The sequence below is a fragment of the Hemiscyllium ocellatum genome, chromosome 3 (assembly GCF_020745735.1).
Source record: "Hemiscyllium ocellatum isolate sHemOce1 chromosome 3, sHemOce1.pat.X.cur, whole genome shotgun sequence".
In the NCBI taxonomy this organism is placed as follows: Eukaryota; Metazoa; Chordata; class Chondrichthyes; order Orectolobiformes; family Hemiscylliidae; genus Hemiscyllium; species Hemiscyllium ocellatum.
In genome coordinates, this window is record NC_083403.1 from 80,960,885 (window position 1) to 80,981,959 (window position 21,075).

The window sequence follows — 21,075 nt, forward strand, 5'->3', positions numbered from 1 at the left end:
TAGTGAGCTGCACCCTTCAATCACAAGTCCAAGGGAGGTAGGTGCATCAACAATTTTATTAAGAAGATGTTTTAGGAATTTCACTTAAAAACAGTGAAGGAAAGATGATACAGATCAATTGGAGGATAGCATGTGACTTGGAAGAAATCTTGCATTCTATGCATCCCCTTTGTAGGTGGTGGAGATCACAGGTTTGAGAACCACGGTGAGTTATGCAGTGTGACTAGTAGTAGATACACAGAGCTACCATTGTGCATCAGTGGAGGAGGGAGTGAATGTTCAAACTGGTTGGTGGGTGAGCATCAAATGGGCTGCTTTATCCTGGATGGTGGCAAGTTTTTTTGAGTGTTATTTGAGCTGTACCCATCCAGGGAAGTGGAGAGGTCTCTAGCACACCTCTGACTTGATACTTGTTGGTGAATAGCCATGGATGAGATAGGCGAGTTACTCGCCGCAGAATTACTAGCCTTTGATCTGCTTTTATAATCATAGTATTTAAATGGCTAGTCCAGATGTTTACTACTGACCAACTATATTTCATCCCATTTATATTGGTTATAAGAATGAATTTATATATCCTGTTTTATCTCAATTCTCTGAGAACAACTTTATTTTTTACGATCCAAAAAATGTATTTGGAGCATTTGTATTGTAATTTTTCTGCTTTGCGATCAGTTATCTTGAAGGGCTACACCCCTTTAGATATCACCTATGTCAAAATCTTCCTGTTTCACTCTTAGGAAGTTGTGCTGCATTTCAGATTATACTATTCAACAGAACTTTATCATTTTCTTTCTGGTGCATCTTCTATTGAGTAAATCCTTCCTTGGATGGATAAAGCTCAAATAACACTTAAGAAACTTGACATCCCATATTGTCCATGTAAAACGCAGAACAGAAACTCTTATTTCTAGTTATATTGGATAAATGTACCGAAAAAATATTACTCTGAATTGGAAAATTATAAGCCTCCTCTCTGTTCTTTATTAAGGATTCGTATCAATATTTGGAAATGGATATGTGATCTATTTGCCAATCAAACAGAAGGAAAAACTGAAACCTGCGGAACTGATGACAGTTAACCTAGCAATTTGTGATTTTGGGATGGCGGGTAAGTTTATTTTTGAATAATGTTCTTTTGGGATCACAAATTGTAAATTGTGGAAATAAGGCTTGTCAAGCCAATGAGACTGGGGAATAGAACACAATCAAGTGTTTGACTGACTACATACCCTTAGAACAAATAAAGCAAGTCAATTGATCTCAGACTGATTAATTATCTTGAAATATGTGGATTCCAACTCCAAGTTTGGAAAATCTTTGATCACTTCTGCTTTCCTCAATGAATGCTACTTTGAAGTCTGCCACCATAGTAGTGTCGTGTTAAAAGTTATAACTTTATTATAAGTTCAACGGTAGCAAGCTTGAATATTTAAATGCCTAGTCATGGAATTTTGGGATTGAGTCATCAGTAGGCTGAAGGGCCAAAGTTATATGAACACACTAATGAAGAGCTGTTACTAACAGTTTGCTATAAGTTTTCCTTCTTCAATATCTGAAGAAACTTTACTTTCTTTTTTTCTGGCAAGTTATCTCTCCTACCCTATTTTTTTCCTATTTTTTCATGATTAGTTTTATGTTACACAGCTTTTGTCTTGTTTTCTTTATGTTCTTGTCCATCTGATGTTTGACATGGTGAAGCAGTCCATGGAATCTTCACACTTGTATGGCAAGAAATATAAAAGTACTGATTAATTAAACATGGCATGTAGCATTAATTAATTTGGAGTGAAGGCATTATAGGTAGAATTTTGTTGAAGTGGAGGTGTAAATTAACTTTTGGTGGAGGCGATCAGAGGAAAATTATTAAACGACTTCAAAGTATGTAGTAGAGCTCACTGTCTTGTTGTAATTTTAGTGGAAGATTCATGAAACTGACTCATGGAATAGATTGCTATTTATGCAATTTCTACAGGGTTTGTGATCAATGACTATTGAGACAATGATAGCAGACTGGGAGAACTCTCAGGATAAGACTGGCGATCAAAACATGAAAGACTGTTTCAATTGATTAGGTAGGCCAGATCAAGAGGTCATCAATTTTAAATGATGAGTAAGGGTGTACAGGGAGGTTAAAGGAGATTCCTCTGAGCTGGGGGTTCTTACATCATATTGTAACAGAGGGAAAGGCAGGCAGCATTGTTTCTTTTTGAATATTGGAGAAAGATGCAAGGCTATGGAGATATTTCAGTGTAGTGGGATCACTGTGGATTATTCTAACAAAAGGTCCACATTTATGATGACCTTTAATATCCAACATAAATCACAATGTTCTTAAGTTCAAGGACAGAGTCACCCTGATATTCCATGCTTCACCTTTGTACAGGCCAGTTTGGTAATTGTTAAAGTGTATTCTTGTCTGGAAATTACCAAGCCAGTTTATAGTTTCATGATCCATTAATTTACCCTGAACTTTCCCCGGAGCAGGCCTGAACCCAGAGATTAGAAGCAGAAATTCAATCACTGCGGCAAGTTTAAGGGGCTCTACCAACTATACAAGTGATGTTTGTTGTGTGATTTAGTACTGCTACCTACTGACGAAAATCAATAGACTTTATGATTTTTATTACCAGTCAAAGAGAAATTTATAATGGGACATACATACAGATGACTTTGGAGCAGGGGGTAGGTCATTTAGCCACTTGAACTTGCTGCTGTTGTCAATAAGATCATGGTTAATCTGTGACCTCAACGCCACTTTCCTGGTTATTTCCTAGAACCATAGAATCCCTGCAGTGTGCTAACAGGGCAGTTACCCCGACAAGTCACACCATCACTCCAAAGAGCACCCTATCCAGACCCACTCACTACCTAATCCCCATAACTCTGCAAATCCCATGGCTAATCCACCTAGCCTACACACCCCTGGACAGTGTGGGCAATTTAACATGGCTAATCCACCTAATCTGCACAGCTTTGGTCTGATGGAGGAAACCGTAGCACCTGGAGGAAATCCACATAGACACGGGTAGAATATGTGAACTCTTCATGAACATTCATAGAGTCATACAGCACAAACACAGACCTTTCAGTCCAATGAGTTCATGCTGAACATTACCCCAAACTAAACTACTCCCACCTGCCTACTCCAGGCCCATATCCCTCCAAACCTTTCCTATTCACGTATCTATCCAAATATCTTTTAAATGTTGTAATTGCACTTGCCTCTCATGTGGTTTTCAAATGTCTCTCCTCTCACCTTAAAAGAATACCCCCTCATTTTGAATTTCCCCATCCCAAGGAAAAGGCAATTACCATTAACTCTATTTATACCTCTCGTTATTTTATAAACTTCTATCAGGTCATCTCTCAATCTCCTACGCTCCAGTGAAAAAAGTCTTTGCGTATCCATCCTTTCTTTATAACTCAACCTTTCTTACCTGGCAAAGTCCTGGTAAATCTCTTCTGAACCCTCTCCAGCTTAACACTATCTTTCCTATACTTGGGTGACCAGAACTGGACACAATATTCCAGAAGAGGCCTCACCAAAGTCCTGTAAAATGTCAATATGACTTCCCAACTCCTATACTCAAAGCACTGAGCAATGAAGGCAAGCATGCCTAATGCATTTTTTTTAATCACCCTGCCTACTTGTGACCCAAACTTGAAAGAATTCTGTACCTGCACCCGAGATCCCTCTGTTTTAAAACGTTACCTGAAGCCCTACCATTAATTATATAAGCTCAAACTTTGTTTGTTGTACCAAAATGTAATACCTAGCATTTATCTAGATTGAAGTCCATCTTACATTTTTCAGCCCATTGACCCATTTGATCAAGGTCTATTTGTAATCTTAGAAAATCTTCTTCGCTGTCTACTATGCCCAACAATTTTGGTGTCGTCCACAAATTTTCTAATCATGACTTCTATATTCTCGTTCAAATCATTTTATATAAATGATAAACAAACGAAGACCCAAGACTGATCCCTGGTTACAATCTCCAGTCTGAATAGCAATCTTCCATCATTACACTTTGTCTTCTGCCATTAAGCCAATTACGTATCCAATTGGAAAGCTCACCCTGAATGCCATGTGACCTAACTTTACTAATTAGTCTACCATGTGAAAACCTTGCAAAGGCTTTACTAAGGGCCCAATTGAACCTGGGACCCTGGCACTATGAGGCAGTAGTGTTGACCAATGTCCCACCCTCTAGGCTATTTCCTGATAACCTTTGACTCTTTTGTCAACCAAAAAATTATCAATCTCAGCCTTAATATTTTCAGGATTTTGCCTCCACTGTTCTTTGAGGAAGAGAGTCCCAAAAATGCATGACACTCAGAGAAAAACATTCTCCTCATCTCTGCATTAAATGGGAGATAGACAGGAATGCCTATTTTTAAACCATGGCACTTGTACTCTTTCCCACAAAGTGTAACATCCTGTCAGTTCTCCAAGGATTTTATATGTTTCAATATGATAACCTCAGTCTTCAAAACTCCAAATCTGGCCTGTCCAACGTTTCCTCCTAACATAACCCTTCGATTGCAGGTATCAATCGAGGAACTGAATCTGATCTGAACGGCATCTAATGCATTTATATCCTTTTTTAAATAAAGAGACCAAAACTATAAACAATATTCAGATGTCAAGTAACCAATGTTCTGTATAACTCACAAAAATCCTAATTTAATACTTTATACCCCTTGCATTAAGCCATAAGGTTTCAAATTTATTATTCAAAAGTGAAAAAAGCTAGTTTGAAAAAGCTTACCCTGTAACAGATATGGTAACTTTGATATTCTTGCTTAACTGTAAAAATAGTTGAAGTGTTTCATGGCAGAACGTGCCCTGACTCAAGTTATGTTCCACATCTAAACTGAGCTTGAGATTTGGAGTCATTTAAATAATTCTGGTGAGCTCTTGAGTGCATTACTACAGTGTATCATGAGTATCAGGCTGAAGAGCATTTACATTGTGTCATATATTTTTATTTTCCAATTAGAGAATTAAGTAATTTCAACTCACTTTCAGAGAAATTAAATTCCCAACCCAAAACCATCCCCTGATGCAAAAACAAATAGCAGGGCTGCAAGGATAAATCTTTCCAGAAACTATGTTTTCTTGAATACTCTCAGAATGACAACAGTGTTCCTTTTAACTTAAGCTTTCACCATCTAGTGGATATTTACTTATTTGTATAAAATGCTTTATATTAAAGTTCTTACAGTTCTCAATGCAGAATTCTGGCAAATTTAGTTGATAATATTCTTAAATTACATTCATGCTGGCTTCTGTTGTAAAGTGAATGAAATGGGAATTCAGCCAAGTAGATTGACTTGAGGTTTATTTGAAGTTTCCTGAATTATTTTTAATGGCCTATGGCTGTTCTTAGTCTTGTTTATTCATTAACAGTATAGTGGAGAAATAGCATTTCATGTTGTGTGTTGGTGGAGAATTGATGGTGTTACTTTATATCGAAAAATTGTTTGTGGGTGGCACGGTGGTACAGTGGTTAGCACTGTTGCCTCACAGTGCCAGAGACCCGGGTTCAATTCCTACCTCAGGCGACTGACCGCATGTCTGCGTGGGTTTCCTCCGGGTGCTCCGGTTTCCTCCCACAGTCCAAAGATGTGCGGGTCAGGTGAATTGCTAAATTGCCCGTAGTGTTGGGTATGGGTGGGTGGTGGGTCGGTGTGGACTTGTTGGGCTGAAGGCCTGTTTCCACACTGTAAATAATCTAATCTAAATGCAGAGACCATTCTTAGAGATTAGTTTATGTCTGCTCAAACATTAAATTACAATACAATAACTAACTTATGTTTGGTGCAGTATTTTCTCGAGTGATCAAAGAATGTTGCAATATCTTGTGTAGCTTCCTCCTAAACTGGCTGAATTTTCTCCAGCAGAATTTTATACATTGATGGAAAGCTGACATAAAGTTGTTGATGGGTTTTGTGTCTGTCTGATGTCTTTGCCACTGGTGCAAGTAACATTTTCCATGAAAATCTAATTTGGATAATTTTGAGGGGCTCTGGAATTAATTTTCATTCATATCAGCAAAGAAAATGATCAAGGCTGGTCTTGGTTATCTATAGTAGTAGATGGAGCTGACTGCCAATTGGCAATAAAATTAATGAAATGGTTAATCATTTTAAAACTTTCAACTTTTTTTTTAAATGGAGTATTTTTTCAAGACTTTGAAAGTAATATTTCAGAATGACAAAGCTCTTAATACAGTATCTTATGTACTTGCTTCCCTAAAACAATACATGATATGTATCATATTCTTACTTAGCTCATATGAATTATACATGTATGTTTTTCAGTTGGAGGTAAACCTTTCCTGATCAGTTCTTGTTTTGCTCATCGATGGATCTTTGGTTGGATTGGCTGCCGCTGGCATGGATGGTCAGGGTTTTTCTTTGGATGTGGTAGTTTAATTACAATAACAATTGTGAGTCTGGACAGGTATCTCAAAATTTGCTATTTACAATATGGTGAGTAAAACGTATGTTTAAATTTATGCAAATGCAGTCATCAAATCCAAATTTATAATAACTATCTTAATACTTTTGCAGGTATTTGGCTTCAAAGGTGGCATGTCTTCATATGTTTGGGTTTTGTCTGGCTTTATGCTGCATTCTGGGCCACCATTCCCCTCGTTGGCTGGGGAGACTATGCTCCTGAACCTTTTGGTACATCCTGCACTCTGAACTGGTGGCTTGCACAAGTCTCCGTAGATGGGCAGGCCTTCATTCTGAGCATACTATTTTTTTGCCTTGTGCTGCCAACAGCGATAATACTGTTTTCCTACGTAAAAATCATAGCCAAAGTAAAATCGTCTGCCAGAGAGGTTGCACACTTTGATTCAAGAACTCGAAGTAAACATTTACTGGAAATGAAACTTACAAAGGTAACTTGTAACTTGTCTATTTGTCTAGCAACAATGTTTAAGAGAGACACAAAAAAAAGATACCCTTTGTTGGAAATACACTGCTTTAGAGAGTACGAGCAACAATGTAACCAATTCAGCTGCTAGGGTCTAATGCTGCTGTGGTGCAATTGCTGGAGAATATATTTTATTATGTGGTTTCTCCTCTATTATTCAGGACAACCAGTAGCTCAGTCTACCAGCTTTATGTCCAACATCACATTATGTGGAAATATTTGGGAATTTCAGAGATTAGCTGGAATGCTTTCCTCCCCAATTGCTGCAGTCTTGGCAAGAATCTAGCAGAACTCCATATGAAAATCTTGCATCACTCAGATTATTTTCTGATGGTAAAAACATTTTCTGATGGTGTCTTTTGTCAGATTGAAATAAGTCCACAGAGGGTTGTATCTCATCACCAAGTATTCCTTTATTAACACATGGAGAGTCCAGCTCTCTCAGAGCCAGCTGTCAGTGCGTACAGGATGACTGACACTCCTGTCTATTTCTGTCCGCCAGGGCTTCCTGATTGGACCAGATTAACAGCCCCAATTAGGGAACTCACATTTTATGAGGTCTTCCTGGCTGATCTCATTCTAGTCAATACATCCATCCCCCTCTGAGTGTGAGGACATAGGCCATGTTTTTTTTGTGTGCGTCTCCTCCAGACGTGTTTTAGCACTGGGTCAGATTCCTCCAACTGTGCCTCTAAAATTGTGGCACATAACAGGGGCTTGCCTCTTGTGCCTGGAGCATTTCAGAAGAAATTCATTCTCCTCTTCAGATGGCAAAGGTGTCAAGGCAGCAACATCCACCGTGTCTATCTCAGATTCCATGCTATCTTCAACGGCTGATTAAAAGGGAGAATGCAGGGTGGTGGAAATGTTGGAAAGGCTTTCGAGGAGCTGGGTACATTTTGCTCCCGCACCGTTTGCGAGTTTGCAGTTTTCATATTATCCAGGTGCTTGTTCAGGATTGTTGCACCAACCCAAACTGTTTATGTCACTGGACTTGACCTTGCCTCATCCACGGCTTTTACTCATGCAAGGCCATTGCCATTGTTCCTACACCAAAACTTCATCCTCTGAAGTAAACTACCTTTCTCACTTAGAGGAGTCTTGTGTCTGCCATTGATGTTCCTGTTGCCATTTTCACCCTTCAATCCCCATTTTGGGCAAGATCAGATTTATCGTGGTGCAGAATCTTTTGCCCATTAGCAACTCTGCTGGATCTATCCCTGTAGTTCCAAGAAGGGTGATCCGATAATCAACTAGGAACCGGGACAGTTCAATATCTAGTATAGCTGTTTCTTTAAGCCTGCCTTCTAAGATTGGACTGCCCTTTCTGCCAGACCATTAGATAATGGATGTATGGAGCTGTCCTTTTCTATGAAATACCATTCAACTTTAGGAATTACTGAAATTCGCTTCTTGTAAATGATGGCCTGTTATCTGTTAATTACAAAAAATGTGCACAGTTTTTCTATCGTCATCCCTGTGTTTGACAAATGAACTCTGTGCACATCCAGCCACTTGAGTGGCTCAATGACTAAGAACATTGAGCCCATGAAAGGACCTGCATGGTTGGCATGGAACGGGATATTCCCACAAATGTGGGGTAGCTACTGTGGTAATTTTTATTCTTGTTGGCCCTCTGGGCACTTATATACCCGAAACATCCATTCTCCTACTCCTCGAATGATGCCTGACCTGCTGTGCTTTTCCAGTGCCAGAATTTTCTAATCTGATCTCCAGCATCTGCAATCCTCACTTTCTCCTCTGGGCACTGCCCCACCAATGTGGCTATGTCTGCATCTGATCCTGGCCACTGGACATAGCCTCTCACCAATATCTTTATTTTGGAAACCCTTTGATGACCCTGATGGAGTTCAGCCAGTACTTGCAGTGACCTTTGCTTGGGACAATCACTCTTGCTCCCCATAATAATATGCCATCCTCTACTGTGATCTGGTCTCCCCAAGCCCAAAGGATTTCAGTTCTGGTTGTGATGGCCCTTTGGTTTTCCCCATCACCGTTAGTTGTTTATGTTTTGCCAGGGCCAGATCTTTCTGTGTCCAAAGTCTGGTATTGTCTGCTGTGACTGGAAGTGTGTCCAGAAAATTTAAAATCATTATGGACTGTTCCAGTGGTGGTGCCACTGGTGGTGTTTCTGCCAGCAGGAGGTGGTTCAATTCATTTGGATTTGCTACCTGGCCTTCCGAACAGTGTTCCAACTTGTAATTAAAAGCTCTTACAATTAGAACCCACTGCTGAAATCAGCTTGAAGTTATGGGCAGCATTGTCTTGTCCTCTTTAACAGACCTAGCAGGGGTTTGATGGAACTTCTTGACTCCAAATATGACCTTCCCAATCTGGGTGCATTTACGTTCTGCATTAACCAAAGTTTTGGATGCATATAATTTTGGGCATTCCTCTCTATTAGGCCATCTATGAACTAGTATTACCCCAGTGTCATACAGGGTGGCACTGCAGGTCAATACCAGTTCTCGCTTGGAGTCATAGTGTGCCAACACTTTAGAGGGTGATAGTCGTATCTTCACTTCCCTGAAAGCTATGACTTGGCTATGCGACCATTTCCAAGGCTGATACTTTTTTAAAAGTTGATGCAAAGTTGCCAGGAGAGAAGTCAAGTTATGTATGAATTTTCTGTAATAGTTCACTAGCCCTAGGAAAGCCTGAAGCTCTGGTACAGATGTGGGAGCCAGGGTACCTTTGATCACTCTCCCTTTATCTTCCAATGGGTGTAATCTAAGTAGGACACCTAGGGTGCCTGGAACACATATTTCCCTTCTAAGGCATATCTCACTTTGGAGAAATATTTAAACATTAGAACAAGCTCACTAGATGTTCTTTATTGGTCTTCCCAATTATTAGCACAGGATTGAGATAAATCGCAATCTGGAGAGGACTTTGTAAAATGTTCCCTGCATCTGCATGTAAAATGGCTCAGGCTGATGATTCTCCGAAAAGGTCTCTATATTGGTATAAACCCTTATGGGTATTAATTGTAGCATTCTGCTGGGAATCCTCATCTAACTGTAATTGCACATACACGTGGCTCATGTCCAGCCTCAGGAAGGACCACACCCCCTCCTCTCTCCCGCTGCCAACTTTGTATATAAGTCCTCTATGTGAAGGATTGAATATTTATCCAGCTTGTCATTTATTTAAAATCCCCACAAAGGTGAACCGAGCTATTGGGCTTCACAATCGGTGTGACTTATGCTGCCCGTTATGCAAACCGAACTGGTTTGATGATTTCTGTGCTTTCTAGCCATTAATTTCTGTCTATACATTTTCCCCCGTAAGGTAAATAGCAGTGGGTGGGCCTTGCTGAATCATGGAATTGCTTCCTGATCTATATGCCAGTTAGCCTGGTCTCCTCTGGTAGTCCCTGGAACTTCCTGTAAAATGTTGAGATATTTAATTAGAGTTTCACTTAGACAGTCATTTATGAATCGGAAAATATTGAGCCAATCTAGGTGAATCTTTCTCAGTCAATTTCACTTCATCAAGCTTGGGCCTGAGCCTTTTACTACGCTTGGTGGTAATTGAACCAGCTACCTCTCATGAAATACTGGAACTGAAGTTGTACCCTTAAAGTATAATGATTCCCTGGTTTAGGTTCTCAGTCTGGTTGAGATCTTGAACAGACTTAAGGTTTGGAGTCCAGACTGAATTTTGTTAAAGACTGGTTCTGCGATCACTGAATCAGCCTTGCCCGTACCAACCTTCATTAGAACCAGGTGACTATTTAACTAGACATATGTTTTGATTACATCTGATTTGGATGTTGTTTGGCTGAGCCTTGCCTTTGTTTTGGGCTTTGGCTATGGGCTGACCTAGAGGATATGTTCTGAGTGAGGTGACGCAGTTGCCTTCATTTTAGTGCTGTTCCCAAGCTCAGTTGGACTGGCGAGGGTGTCCACTTCCATCGGAGTACCCTGCAACTCATTTGCTCCACTTGCCGCATTTTCCAATGATAAAGCCAGTTCTATTGCCTGTATAAAGTCCACTTGAGCATCAGCTAGTTGGTGCTTTTGTACGTTGCATCATTAATTCATTTATCATCTGATCTCTCAGCATTGCATTAAGGGTTAAACCACAGTCACGTGCCACTGCCAGTTGTCTTAACTTCATTAAAAATCCTGACATGGATTCCCCTGATTCTCAAATTGCTGCAAAAAACTGATAGCTTTTCAGAATTAGAGGAGGTTTGGGGTCATAATGTTCCTTAATTAAATCTATCAACTCTTGAAAGATTTAAGTATCTGTTGCTTCCGGAAAGGTTTGCTTCCTTACAACTAAAAATCTGTGGGTCCACAAGCTGTCAGGAGAATTTGTCGTTGCTTTTACCTGATCCAATGTCATTTTCCCAGAAAAAGAAACACTTTCTTTCCACAAACTGAGCCAGACTTCGATGGCAGGATTGAATGAGTCAAGCTTCCCAAAGAACAGCATCATGCCAAAACAATTACCTCAACTAAAAGATTACTGTTGTGAGCGAATTTCTTCAGGAGCATGCTTTTCTCACATCACCACTTAAATAACTCCACAGAGGCCTGTATCCTATCACCAAGTCACCTTTTATTTACACTTGGACAGTCGAGGACACTGATCCATCTCCATTAGAGCCAGCTCTCAGAGTAAACAGGATGTCTGACACTCTTTTTCTTATCTGTCAGCAAGGGCTCCCTGATTATACCAGGTTACCAGCCCCAATAGGGAACTCATATTCCATGAGGTCCACCTGACTGACTTTGTTACAAGATTGTACATAGGTTTTCATATTAAATAAGCTGAAAGTGGCATGATGTTACTCTTCATTTTGACATCACTATATCCAAATCATGTTGCATGATGTAGATTTAGCTTATTGACAAGAAACTAAGGCTAAACCTGATTAACTTGAATGATAATTATTGGACTGAAGGTTACCTTCTGTTGGTAGAATATGACTTTTTCTACCAGAATACTCCCCGATAGTGAAGATGAAAATTTCCCCATGTGATGCTAAGCAGCAGGACCTGCATCAGAAAATCTTAGCTTGTTATATGTAAATAATGTTATCATGCACTAGATATCCTGGCAATCCTACTTCTGGTCCAATCAATATACACACAGCCCATTAGCTTGGGGTCTGAATTGCTAGTTGCGTAACATTACCATTTTGCTACTGCCTCCTCCCTATCTAATTTATCTTACCACTATTCACTGTCAGGGCTGTATTCTGGTAGAAAAAATTGCCTGCCATTAAAATAATGGATCTCCTCTGCTAATGTAAATTATCAGTCAGCTGATATCAGTTTTGGCTTTGGTTTGTTATCAATGAGTTAAATGCACACAACAACAATTTTAGTTTAATATTACCTAATACATACTGTCATTGCTATTTCATTGGCAAATGGCATAGTCAATCTGGAAATACCATGGCATTACATCTTTGCCCTTTATTAATTGAAGATTTGTGAACGACATTAGATGTTTCGTCAATTCCAATTCCAGTGCTAAGTTTAATTCTGGCATAATAAAATTTTTGGATCAATTCTTAGGAATACTGTGACCAACTCCCTTGAATTCAGGAATCTGCTGTCATTTTATTAATATTCCATTTAGAATCATACTGCATGTAAACAGACCTTTCAGGCCAACCAATCCATGCACCTATAGCTTCCAGTTCAGTAAATTAGTGCCAGGAACTTGCCCAATATGATTAGTTACGTGTAATATAATAAAGTCCTTCTAGATGTTTATGTATTTTACTTCAGAAGATTAAATCAATTAACCATAAGTGAATAGATTTTACACGATTTTATGAAAAATGCAATTGTTAGATCAGAAAGTCGTTTCTTGTTTAGTGCTACTTCCATTTTCTTATGTAGTCAATGTTATGTAAGAATGAAATGGAGCAGCAGTAGCTTTCATCCACTCTAACAATAATTAAATTGATACTTGCTCTTTGGTTCACATCTGGAAAAGGAGGTGATATTGATTGATATAAAATCTGTTTTGAGATATTTGGGAACATTTATTTCTCATTAATATCAGAAGAAAAAGACTGCTTGTTTTGTGGAATACACGTGATTGCGGTTGAGGTTTTAATAAGGTCATACGATTTTGGATTATTCTTATTCATCCATCCAAATCTATTTTTTTCCAGTCACATTGTTTCAATTAAGACACAAAGTAAATGTTAAAGCAGTTAGAAAGATGTAATATTAACATGTCGATGCACAATATGATTTAATAGAGTAATGGGCTACATTTTAATGTCCCAGAGGAGAATGTTCGCATATGTGCATGCTTTGAAAGTGGTTTTCTTGAAGCGTGTCTCCCAATATCTTCAAACTGTACAAAGATTTATAAATAAAATATTAGTAGGAGGTGTCAGCAACTCTGAAGCCGGCAAGTAGTTTAAAAAGTGAATGATCTCGGGGCACATTATCATCTATAGCACAGCACCGAGCTATTGTTCATTATGGTTCTTCATTTAACATCTTGACAAATAAATGAAAGCTTGAACAATCGGAATAGTTGGGGACTTGTTAGATCTGGAAGCTGCTGCACTCTGTTCTCCAGACTACTCTGTTACTTAAGTCAATGACAAACTTAGTTATGTTTGCTACCTGCCTGTGAAAATTGCCCCCTAGAACCAGTGTCTGCTTCCCAAAAATTGCTTAGCACCTCTAATTATGTACCAAACACACAAGTGACCAAAATAAGACTTTTTCATTTCACAGTTACATTGCTTAGTGTCACTCACACTGATGCAGTAAGGAGTTGGGACCCAGAAATAATAATGTCTGGTTCCCAGCCTTAGCTATAAAGTATCATGTGAATGATTGCAGTGAAGAAGAGGCCATTTAGTCAATCATATCCATATCAATCCTCTGTAACAGCAAATCAGCTGGTCCCATTCACCTGCCAATTCGCCATTGTCCAGCAAACTATTTTTGTATTTTTCAATTCCTTTTGAAAGGCAAGATTTAATCTGTCTTTAATACACTCTTAGGCAGTGCATCCCAGATCCAAATCACTTCCTACATAAAAAAGGCTTTTCCTCAGGTACATTTTGCCATTTGCCCTATATTGTTGTCTTTTGTTTCTTGCCCCATCAACCAATGAGATCATTTTCTCTCTATTTATTCTCCTCAACCCCTCATGATTTTTAGCACCTCTATTATATCTCCTCTCAGTATTCTTAAAGAAGAACAGTCCCAACTTCTCGAATCAACTCTCCTAACTGAAGTTTCTCCAATGTTTCTTGCAAATCTTTTCTGCAACCTCTTTAAAGCCTTCAAATCTTTGCGTAACTGAAGTGTCCATATGTGGACACAACATTCCTAATACAGCACCAGCCCAAACCTTATAAATCTTCACCATAATATCCTTACTTCTGTATTCTATACTGCTACATACAAAATCCAAGAACCCATATGTCTTGAAAGTACTTGCTCGACTTCCTCTGCCAATGTCAATAATTTGTGCACATCTAAACCCAGGTCTCCTGTCTTTTGCACCCCATTAACTGTTATATTCTTTATTTTGTGTTGCTTTTCTTCACTTTTCCTATCAAATTTTATCAGCTCTCATTTCAGAGCATAAAATTTCATGGATGTATCAGTTCCTTCAACCAGTTTGTCTATGCCCTTTTGCAGTATATTACTACCCTCCTCACGCTTTCAAACTTTGTGTCACCATCGCAAATTTTGAAATTGGGTCCTGTTCACCCAAGTCAACATCTTAATATATTGCAAGAAAATCAGTGGGCCTAATACCAATCCCTGTGGAACCCCAATGTATACCTTCCCCCAAGGCTGTTGTGGCAGAGTAGTAATGTCCCTACCTCTAAGCCAGAAGGCCTTGGTCACATCCCACCTGGTTCAGAAGTCTGAGTTGACATGTTTGAACAAAAAGTAAATGTTCTCTGCAACATTCTGTTTTCAGTCACTTAGCCAACTTCATATGTCCTGCTAGTGTCTGTTATATTCCATGGAGTTTATTTGCTGGCAAGCCTATTATTTTATCAAACAACTTTGGGAGGTTCAGGCATCAATGTTGTTATCCTAATGAATCCTCTGATACCTCAAAAAATTGAACCAAGTGAATTATTCATGACTTGCTGTTAACAAATCCATGCTCTTTTTCCTTGATTACCCTACTGTTCTCTACGTGATTGTTACATCTTGCCTTGGATTTTAGAATTTTAGACATGCATTCCCTCCCCTCCATTGCTCGCCATCACAGGGATGGATTAGTGGCCATGTTATGGGCTCCTCGCACTGCATTGATATTTTACCAGTGGCTGGAGATGCCTATGTTACCTACTGATGCCATCAGATGAATCTTGGCAGTTTGGTCACATGTAGGAATAGCCCCCTTCTGGTCAGGCAGCTAAAATCTAATGGAAGGCCCTTCACTCAATGTTCTGGCCACTGTCAAATTTATTGCTCTTCTCCACCCTCCTCCAGAGTGTTCATAACTGGCCTCAGTGCTATCCAACCCTGCCCACACATTTACCTTTGAATTTATCTCCAGCAACAATCTGTTAGTGTATTAGTTGCTGTCCCAGCAATGGGCATCTTTGCCAATGCTCCTGGAGAACTGCTGGTTGTCTGTTTGATTGGTAGCCATTGGATGTGGGACCACTTTTCTGATGGGAACATAGAACTTCAGTTAAAACTAGACAATGGCCTGAAAACCATAAATCAAGTCAGGGTTTCCCAGCTATGAGGAGGTAAGCCCATCACTGAATTTTAATCCAGTGGATGGCAGCCACTGCCAGAGTTCAATTTTTTTATTCCCTGATGTGATATGATATGGGAAAATGCAGAGAGAATGATAAGTTAGAATATCGTAGAGAATTTTTTTTGTGATTCTCCCCTCAACCCTTAAATGGCCACTTCAGCATCTTACCATTGAGGGGCAACAATCTTACTTCCATGCATTTGCATCTCCCGAAAGCCCCATTGTGCCTTATTAATCAACCACTTCTAAATCTCTCTTTCCCCAAGAAAGAGGGAAGCACAAATTGGAGGCATACTTAGTTGCAGCTCACTCTGGCCATCGTCCAATTGTTTCTTCACTAGAACACACTGAATATTCTGTGTCCAGTATCCTTGAGCCTTGGCGAGCTACCAGCCTCACTACATCATCGTACCTGCTCTCCAATCACTAAAGCCATTTTAGCCCTTTAATCCTTTATTTTTACAGGAACACCCTGTCATTCTACTGTCATTCCTCTTTCATTAGGTAAGCAGCAGGTTTTTTGGTAAAGGCAGGCCATGATCACTTTTCCCCATTTGCTCCGATCTCAAATTAAGGATGGAGAAGGATCATCCCAATCATTCCCATGTTTCAAGCAACACTTACAGGGAGTATGTAGCAGAGTATTGCCAATCCAAAATTCCTGATTAGTTAGACGGTATGATTCCACGAAGCTATTTCCTACTGTAGTTGAAATTGGGAATGCTAAATCAGTCCTTTAAATTCTGATGAAGAATGGTGAAACACAAATGTTTTAAAGCAATTTTTTGGCACTTGAATTCAGAGCTTGGTATTTATCTGGGAGCTTGCTGTTCTGATCGATTTCTGCATCAGCCAAGTTCAGTCTATGTTCAGCACTGTTGCTGCTTAACCTGCTTAGTACTTGTAGCATTTTTTGCTTGAATTTTTGATATTAATCCTCAGTAAATACTGAGATCATGTTTGTTTACAATGTCAACACCTATCACTTAATAAGCATGTCTCTTTTTTTCACACTAGGTGGCGATGTTAATATGTGCAGGATTTCTAATCGCTTGGATTCCATATGCCGTTGTTTCAGTGTGGTCAGCCTTTGGTACTCCTGATTCAGTGCCAGTTAAAGTTTCTTTCATACCAACTATGTTTGCAAAGTCAGCAGCAATGTACAATCCTATAATTTATCAGTTGCTTGACTGCCGATGTGGGTTAGCAAAGCTTTCTGGCTGCTTCAAATCCTCATATTCAAAACCATCACGTCAGAAATCTCGGTAAATATCTCATTGGAGAGAAATCTTTGTGGATATTGATCCAGATTTTAATATTAGTTAGGTTTGATGATGCATTTTTAGGAATTAAATATTGCAGCAAGTCTAATAGGACACCTAAGGTCGTGGAAATCAACAGCACAATTATTGTACATCCTTAACCAAAGAAATTAAGAAGTAAACAAGAGATATGTAAAAGCACAATGATGTAGAAAAGGTGAATACAGAGGGGAGAGAAAATTGGATTAGAAAAAAAAAAGAGAGACAGAAAGTAAGGAAAGATGTACTGGCACTGAAAACAATCCAAAGAAATTCATCAGGCATCTGTCTTGTAAGAAAAAGTTGAATAGGTTGGGCCAGGACTCAATAGAACTTAGAAGAATGAGTGACAACCTTATTGAAATAGACACGATTTTTAAGTGACTTGACAAGGTAGATACAAAGCTAGGGGGTGTGATGGATGACCTGACACCATAGAACCTGATATCACAGGTACTAAAAAGAAACAGTTCAAGATAGCAGACAATGACATATCTCTCCCAGATCACCTCAACGCATTCTATGCCCATTATGAGCAGACTTTCAGCTGAGCGGTAACACCCACAAGAGAAGCAATCCCAATAGTCACTGCATCAGAGGTCAGATCAGTTTTCCTTCATGTGAATCCGAAGATAGCGATGCAACCAGACGGAGTGCCAGGCCGTGCACCCAGAGCATGTGCGGATCAACTGGCAGAGGTCTTCTCAGACATCTTCAACCTCTCTCTGCAGCAGGCCACTGTCCTTGTCTGTTTCAAGAGGGCCAACATCATCCCTGTGCCTAAGAAGGCTCATGCAGCATGTCTCAAAGACATGGCCCAATGGCCCTAACTTCAGTGGTCATGAAGTGCTTTGAAAGGCTGGTCATGGCATTAATCAATTCCAGTCTCCCCACTACTCTTGACCCACTCCAATTTGCCTATCGGACCAACAGATCCACGTCAGATGCCACATCACTTGCCCTTCACTCCTCACGAGAACATCTTGACACCAAGAAAAGCTACATAAGAATTCTACTCATTGACTACAGTTCAGCTTTCACCACTATTATCCCCTTGAGACTGATTACTAAGCTTAGTGATCTCTGACTAAGCCCCAATCTGCAACTAGATACTCAGTTTCCTGACCCACAGGCCACAATCAATGAAGAATATTTCATCCTCACTAACATTCAACACTGGTACCCCCCTGGGGTGCATACTGAGCTCCCTACTCTACTCACTGTATACTCATGACTGCGTTGCCAAATACCAGACTAATGCCATTTACAAGTTCGCTGATGAACCATAGTAAGTTGAATCTCAGATGGCGACGAAACAGACTACAGACGGGAGCTGGAAGACCTGGAAAAATGGTGCATTGAGAACAACCTAGCTCTCAATGCTGGCAAAACCAAGGAACTCATTATTGACTTTCAGCAGGCAGTTACTCATGCACCCCTACACATTAACAGCACAGAGGTGGAATGAGTGGAGAGTGTCAAGCTTCTGGGTGTGGTCATCCACAACAAGCTTTCTTGGACTCTTCATGTGGATGCACTGGTTACAAAGGCCCAATAACGTCTCCTCTTCCTCAGGCAGCTGAGGAAATTTGGCATGACATTACCTGGTATGGCAACTGTACCATTCAAGATTGGAGACGGTTACAGAGAGTGGTGAACCTGGCCCGGACAATTATAAAGGCCAACCTCCCATCTATAGAATCCACCTACCAGGCCCGCTGTCCAGGGAAGGCCACCAGCATTCTCAAAGATCCATCCCACCCTGGCAATGTTTTTCTACAACCTCTACTACTGGGGAGAAGGTACAGAAGCCTGAACACATGCATCAGCCAGTTTTGCAACTACCCTACTATTGTTAGAATACTGAATGGACTCTCAAACTCTTAGCATTCACCTGTACCTGTGTTTTTGTTTTTGCGCTGCTACCTCGTATTTATTATCGATGCTACTTAACTATGTGATCTGCCTGTATTGCTCACAAGACAAAGCTTTTCACTGTGCCTCGGTACATGTGACAATAAATTCAATTCACTGGCAGTTATAGGAAGACACAAGCGGCAGATGCAGTCAGGTAGATGGGTTGACTCTAGGAAAGGAAAGAGGAGTAGGCAGGTAGTACAGGAGTCTCCTGTGGCTATCCCCATCATAAATAAATATGCTGTTTTGTAAAATATAAGGGGCAAAGCACCTTCAGGGGAATGTAGCATGAACAGCCAAGTTTCTGGTACTGAGAATGGTTCTAGTGTTAAGAAGGGTATGTCAGGTTCCAAGTGATCAATTGTGACAGGGAACTCTCTAGTCAGAGGCACAGACAGATATTTCTGTGGCCAGCAGTAAAAAATCAGAATGGTGTGTTGTCTCTCTGCTTCCAGGATCAAGGGTATCTGGGAGGGGGTACAGAATGTACTTAAAGGGGAGAGGGACAAGCAGGAGGTCATTGTACACATTGGTACCAACGACATAGGAAGTGAAAAGGATGAGATTCTGAAGGGAGAGTATGGAAAGTTAGGCAGGAATTTAAAGTAAAGGTCCTCGAGGGTAGTAATTTATGGATTACTCTCGCAGCTACGAGCTGAGGGTAGAAATAGGAGGATAGAGCAGATAAATGTGTGGCTGAGGAGCTGGTGTATGGGAGAAGGGTACACCATTTGATCATTGGAATCTCTTCTGGGGTAGAAGTGACCAGTTCGGGAAGTAGGGATTGCACCTAAATGGAAGGGGCTAATATACTGGCAGGGAGATTTGGAAGAGTTGCTTGGGAGGATTTAAACTAGTAAGGTGGGGGGTGGGGTGGGACCCAGGGAGGTAGTGAGGAAATATCTCAATCTGAGACTGGTACAGTTGAGAAAGGGAGCAAGTCAAACCGTCAGGGCAGGCAGGAACAAAGCAGAGAACAAGGTAGGACAGATAAATTAAACTGCATTTATTTTGGTGCAAGAGGCCGAACATACTTAGGATTACGGGACTGGGATATCATAGCAATTTACAGAGACATGGCTCAGGGATGGACAGGACTGGCAGCTTAATGTTCAATGTACAATCCTATAAGAAGGATATAAAGGGGGGCAAGAGACGAGGGGGAGTGCTGTTTTTGATAAGGGATAGCATTACTGCTCTGTTGAGGGAGGATATTCCTGGGAATACACCCAGGGAAGTTATTTGGGTGGAACGGAGAAATAAAAAAGGGATGATCACCTTATTGGGATTATATTATAGACCCCCTAATAGTCAGTGGGAAATTGAGAAACAGATTTGTAAGATTTCAGTTATCTGTAAGAGTAATAGGATGGTTATGGTCAGGGATTTTAACTTTCTAAACATAGACTAGAACTGCCATGGTCTTAACAAATTACTCTCCATCTAAACTCTTAAGTGTTAACAAGAAAATTTTCTCATTCAATATGTGAATGTACTCATTAGAGAAAGTGTAAACCTTGACCTATTCTTGGGAAATAAGGCAGGGCAAGTGACTGAGGTGTCAGTGGGGGTGCACTTTGGGGCCAGCGTCCATAATTCTATTAGTTTTAAAATAGTGGTGGAAAAGGATAGACTGGATCTAAAATTTGAAGTTCCAAATTGGAGGAGGGCCAATTTTGATGGTATTAGACAAGAACTTTGGAAAGCTAATTGGGAGCAGATGTTCTCAGGTAACGGGACAATTGGTAAATGGGAAACCTTCAAAAATGTGATAACGAGAGTTCAAAGACACTATATTCCTGTTAGGGTGAAAGGAAAAGCTAGTAGGTGTAGGAAAATCTGGATGACTAGAGAAATTGAGGTTTTGTTTAAGAAAAAAGGAGGCAGCATTTGTCGGTTATAGACAGCAGATATTGAGTAAATCCTTAGAAGAGTATAAAGGAGTGTACATTAGAGGGAAATCAGGAGGGCAAAAAAGGGGATGAGATAGTTTTGACAAATAGGGTTAAGAAAAATCCAAAGTTGGAGGACGTACTAAATGAGTATTTCAGTGTTTCCTGTGGAGAAAAACACAGAAGATATAGAATGTGAAAAATGTCCATATTATAAAAGGAGGAGGAGGTGCTAGATATCTTTAAATGCTTAAACGTGAAT

General features: G+C 40.0%; 1 protein-coding gene across 3 annotated transcripts in view; it reads left to right on the forward strand.

Annotated features, from left to right (window-relative positions):
- opn5 (opsin 5) overlaps window positions 1-21,075 on the forward strand; it is a 69,019-nt gene that overhangs the window by 29,068 nt on the left and 18,876 nt on the right. For all 3 annotated transcript variants that reach the window (XM_060821234.1, XM_060821235.1, XM_060821233.1), the window contains exons 3-6: window positions 992-1,111; window positions 6,331-6,501; window positions 6,583-6,917; window positions 16,721-16,968. In XM_060821234.1, the coding sequence (XP_060677217.1) occupies window positions 992-1,111; window positions 6,331-6,501; window positions 6,583-6,917; window positions 16,721-16,968 (874 nt within the window). The remainder of the gene's footprint in view (window positions 1-991; window positions 1,112-6,330; window positions 6,502-6,582; window positions 6,918-16,720; window positions 16,969-21,075) is intronic.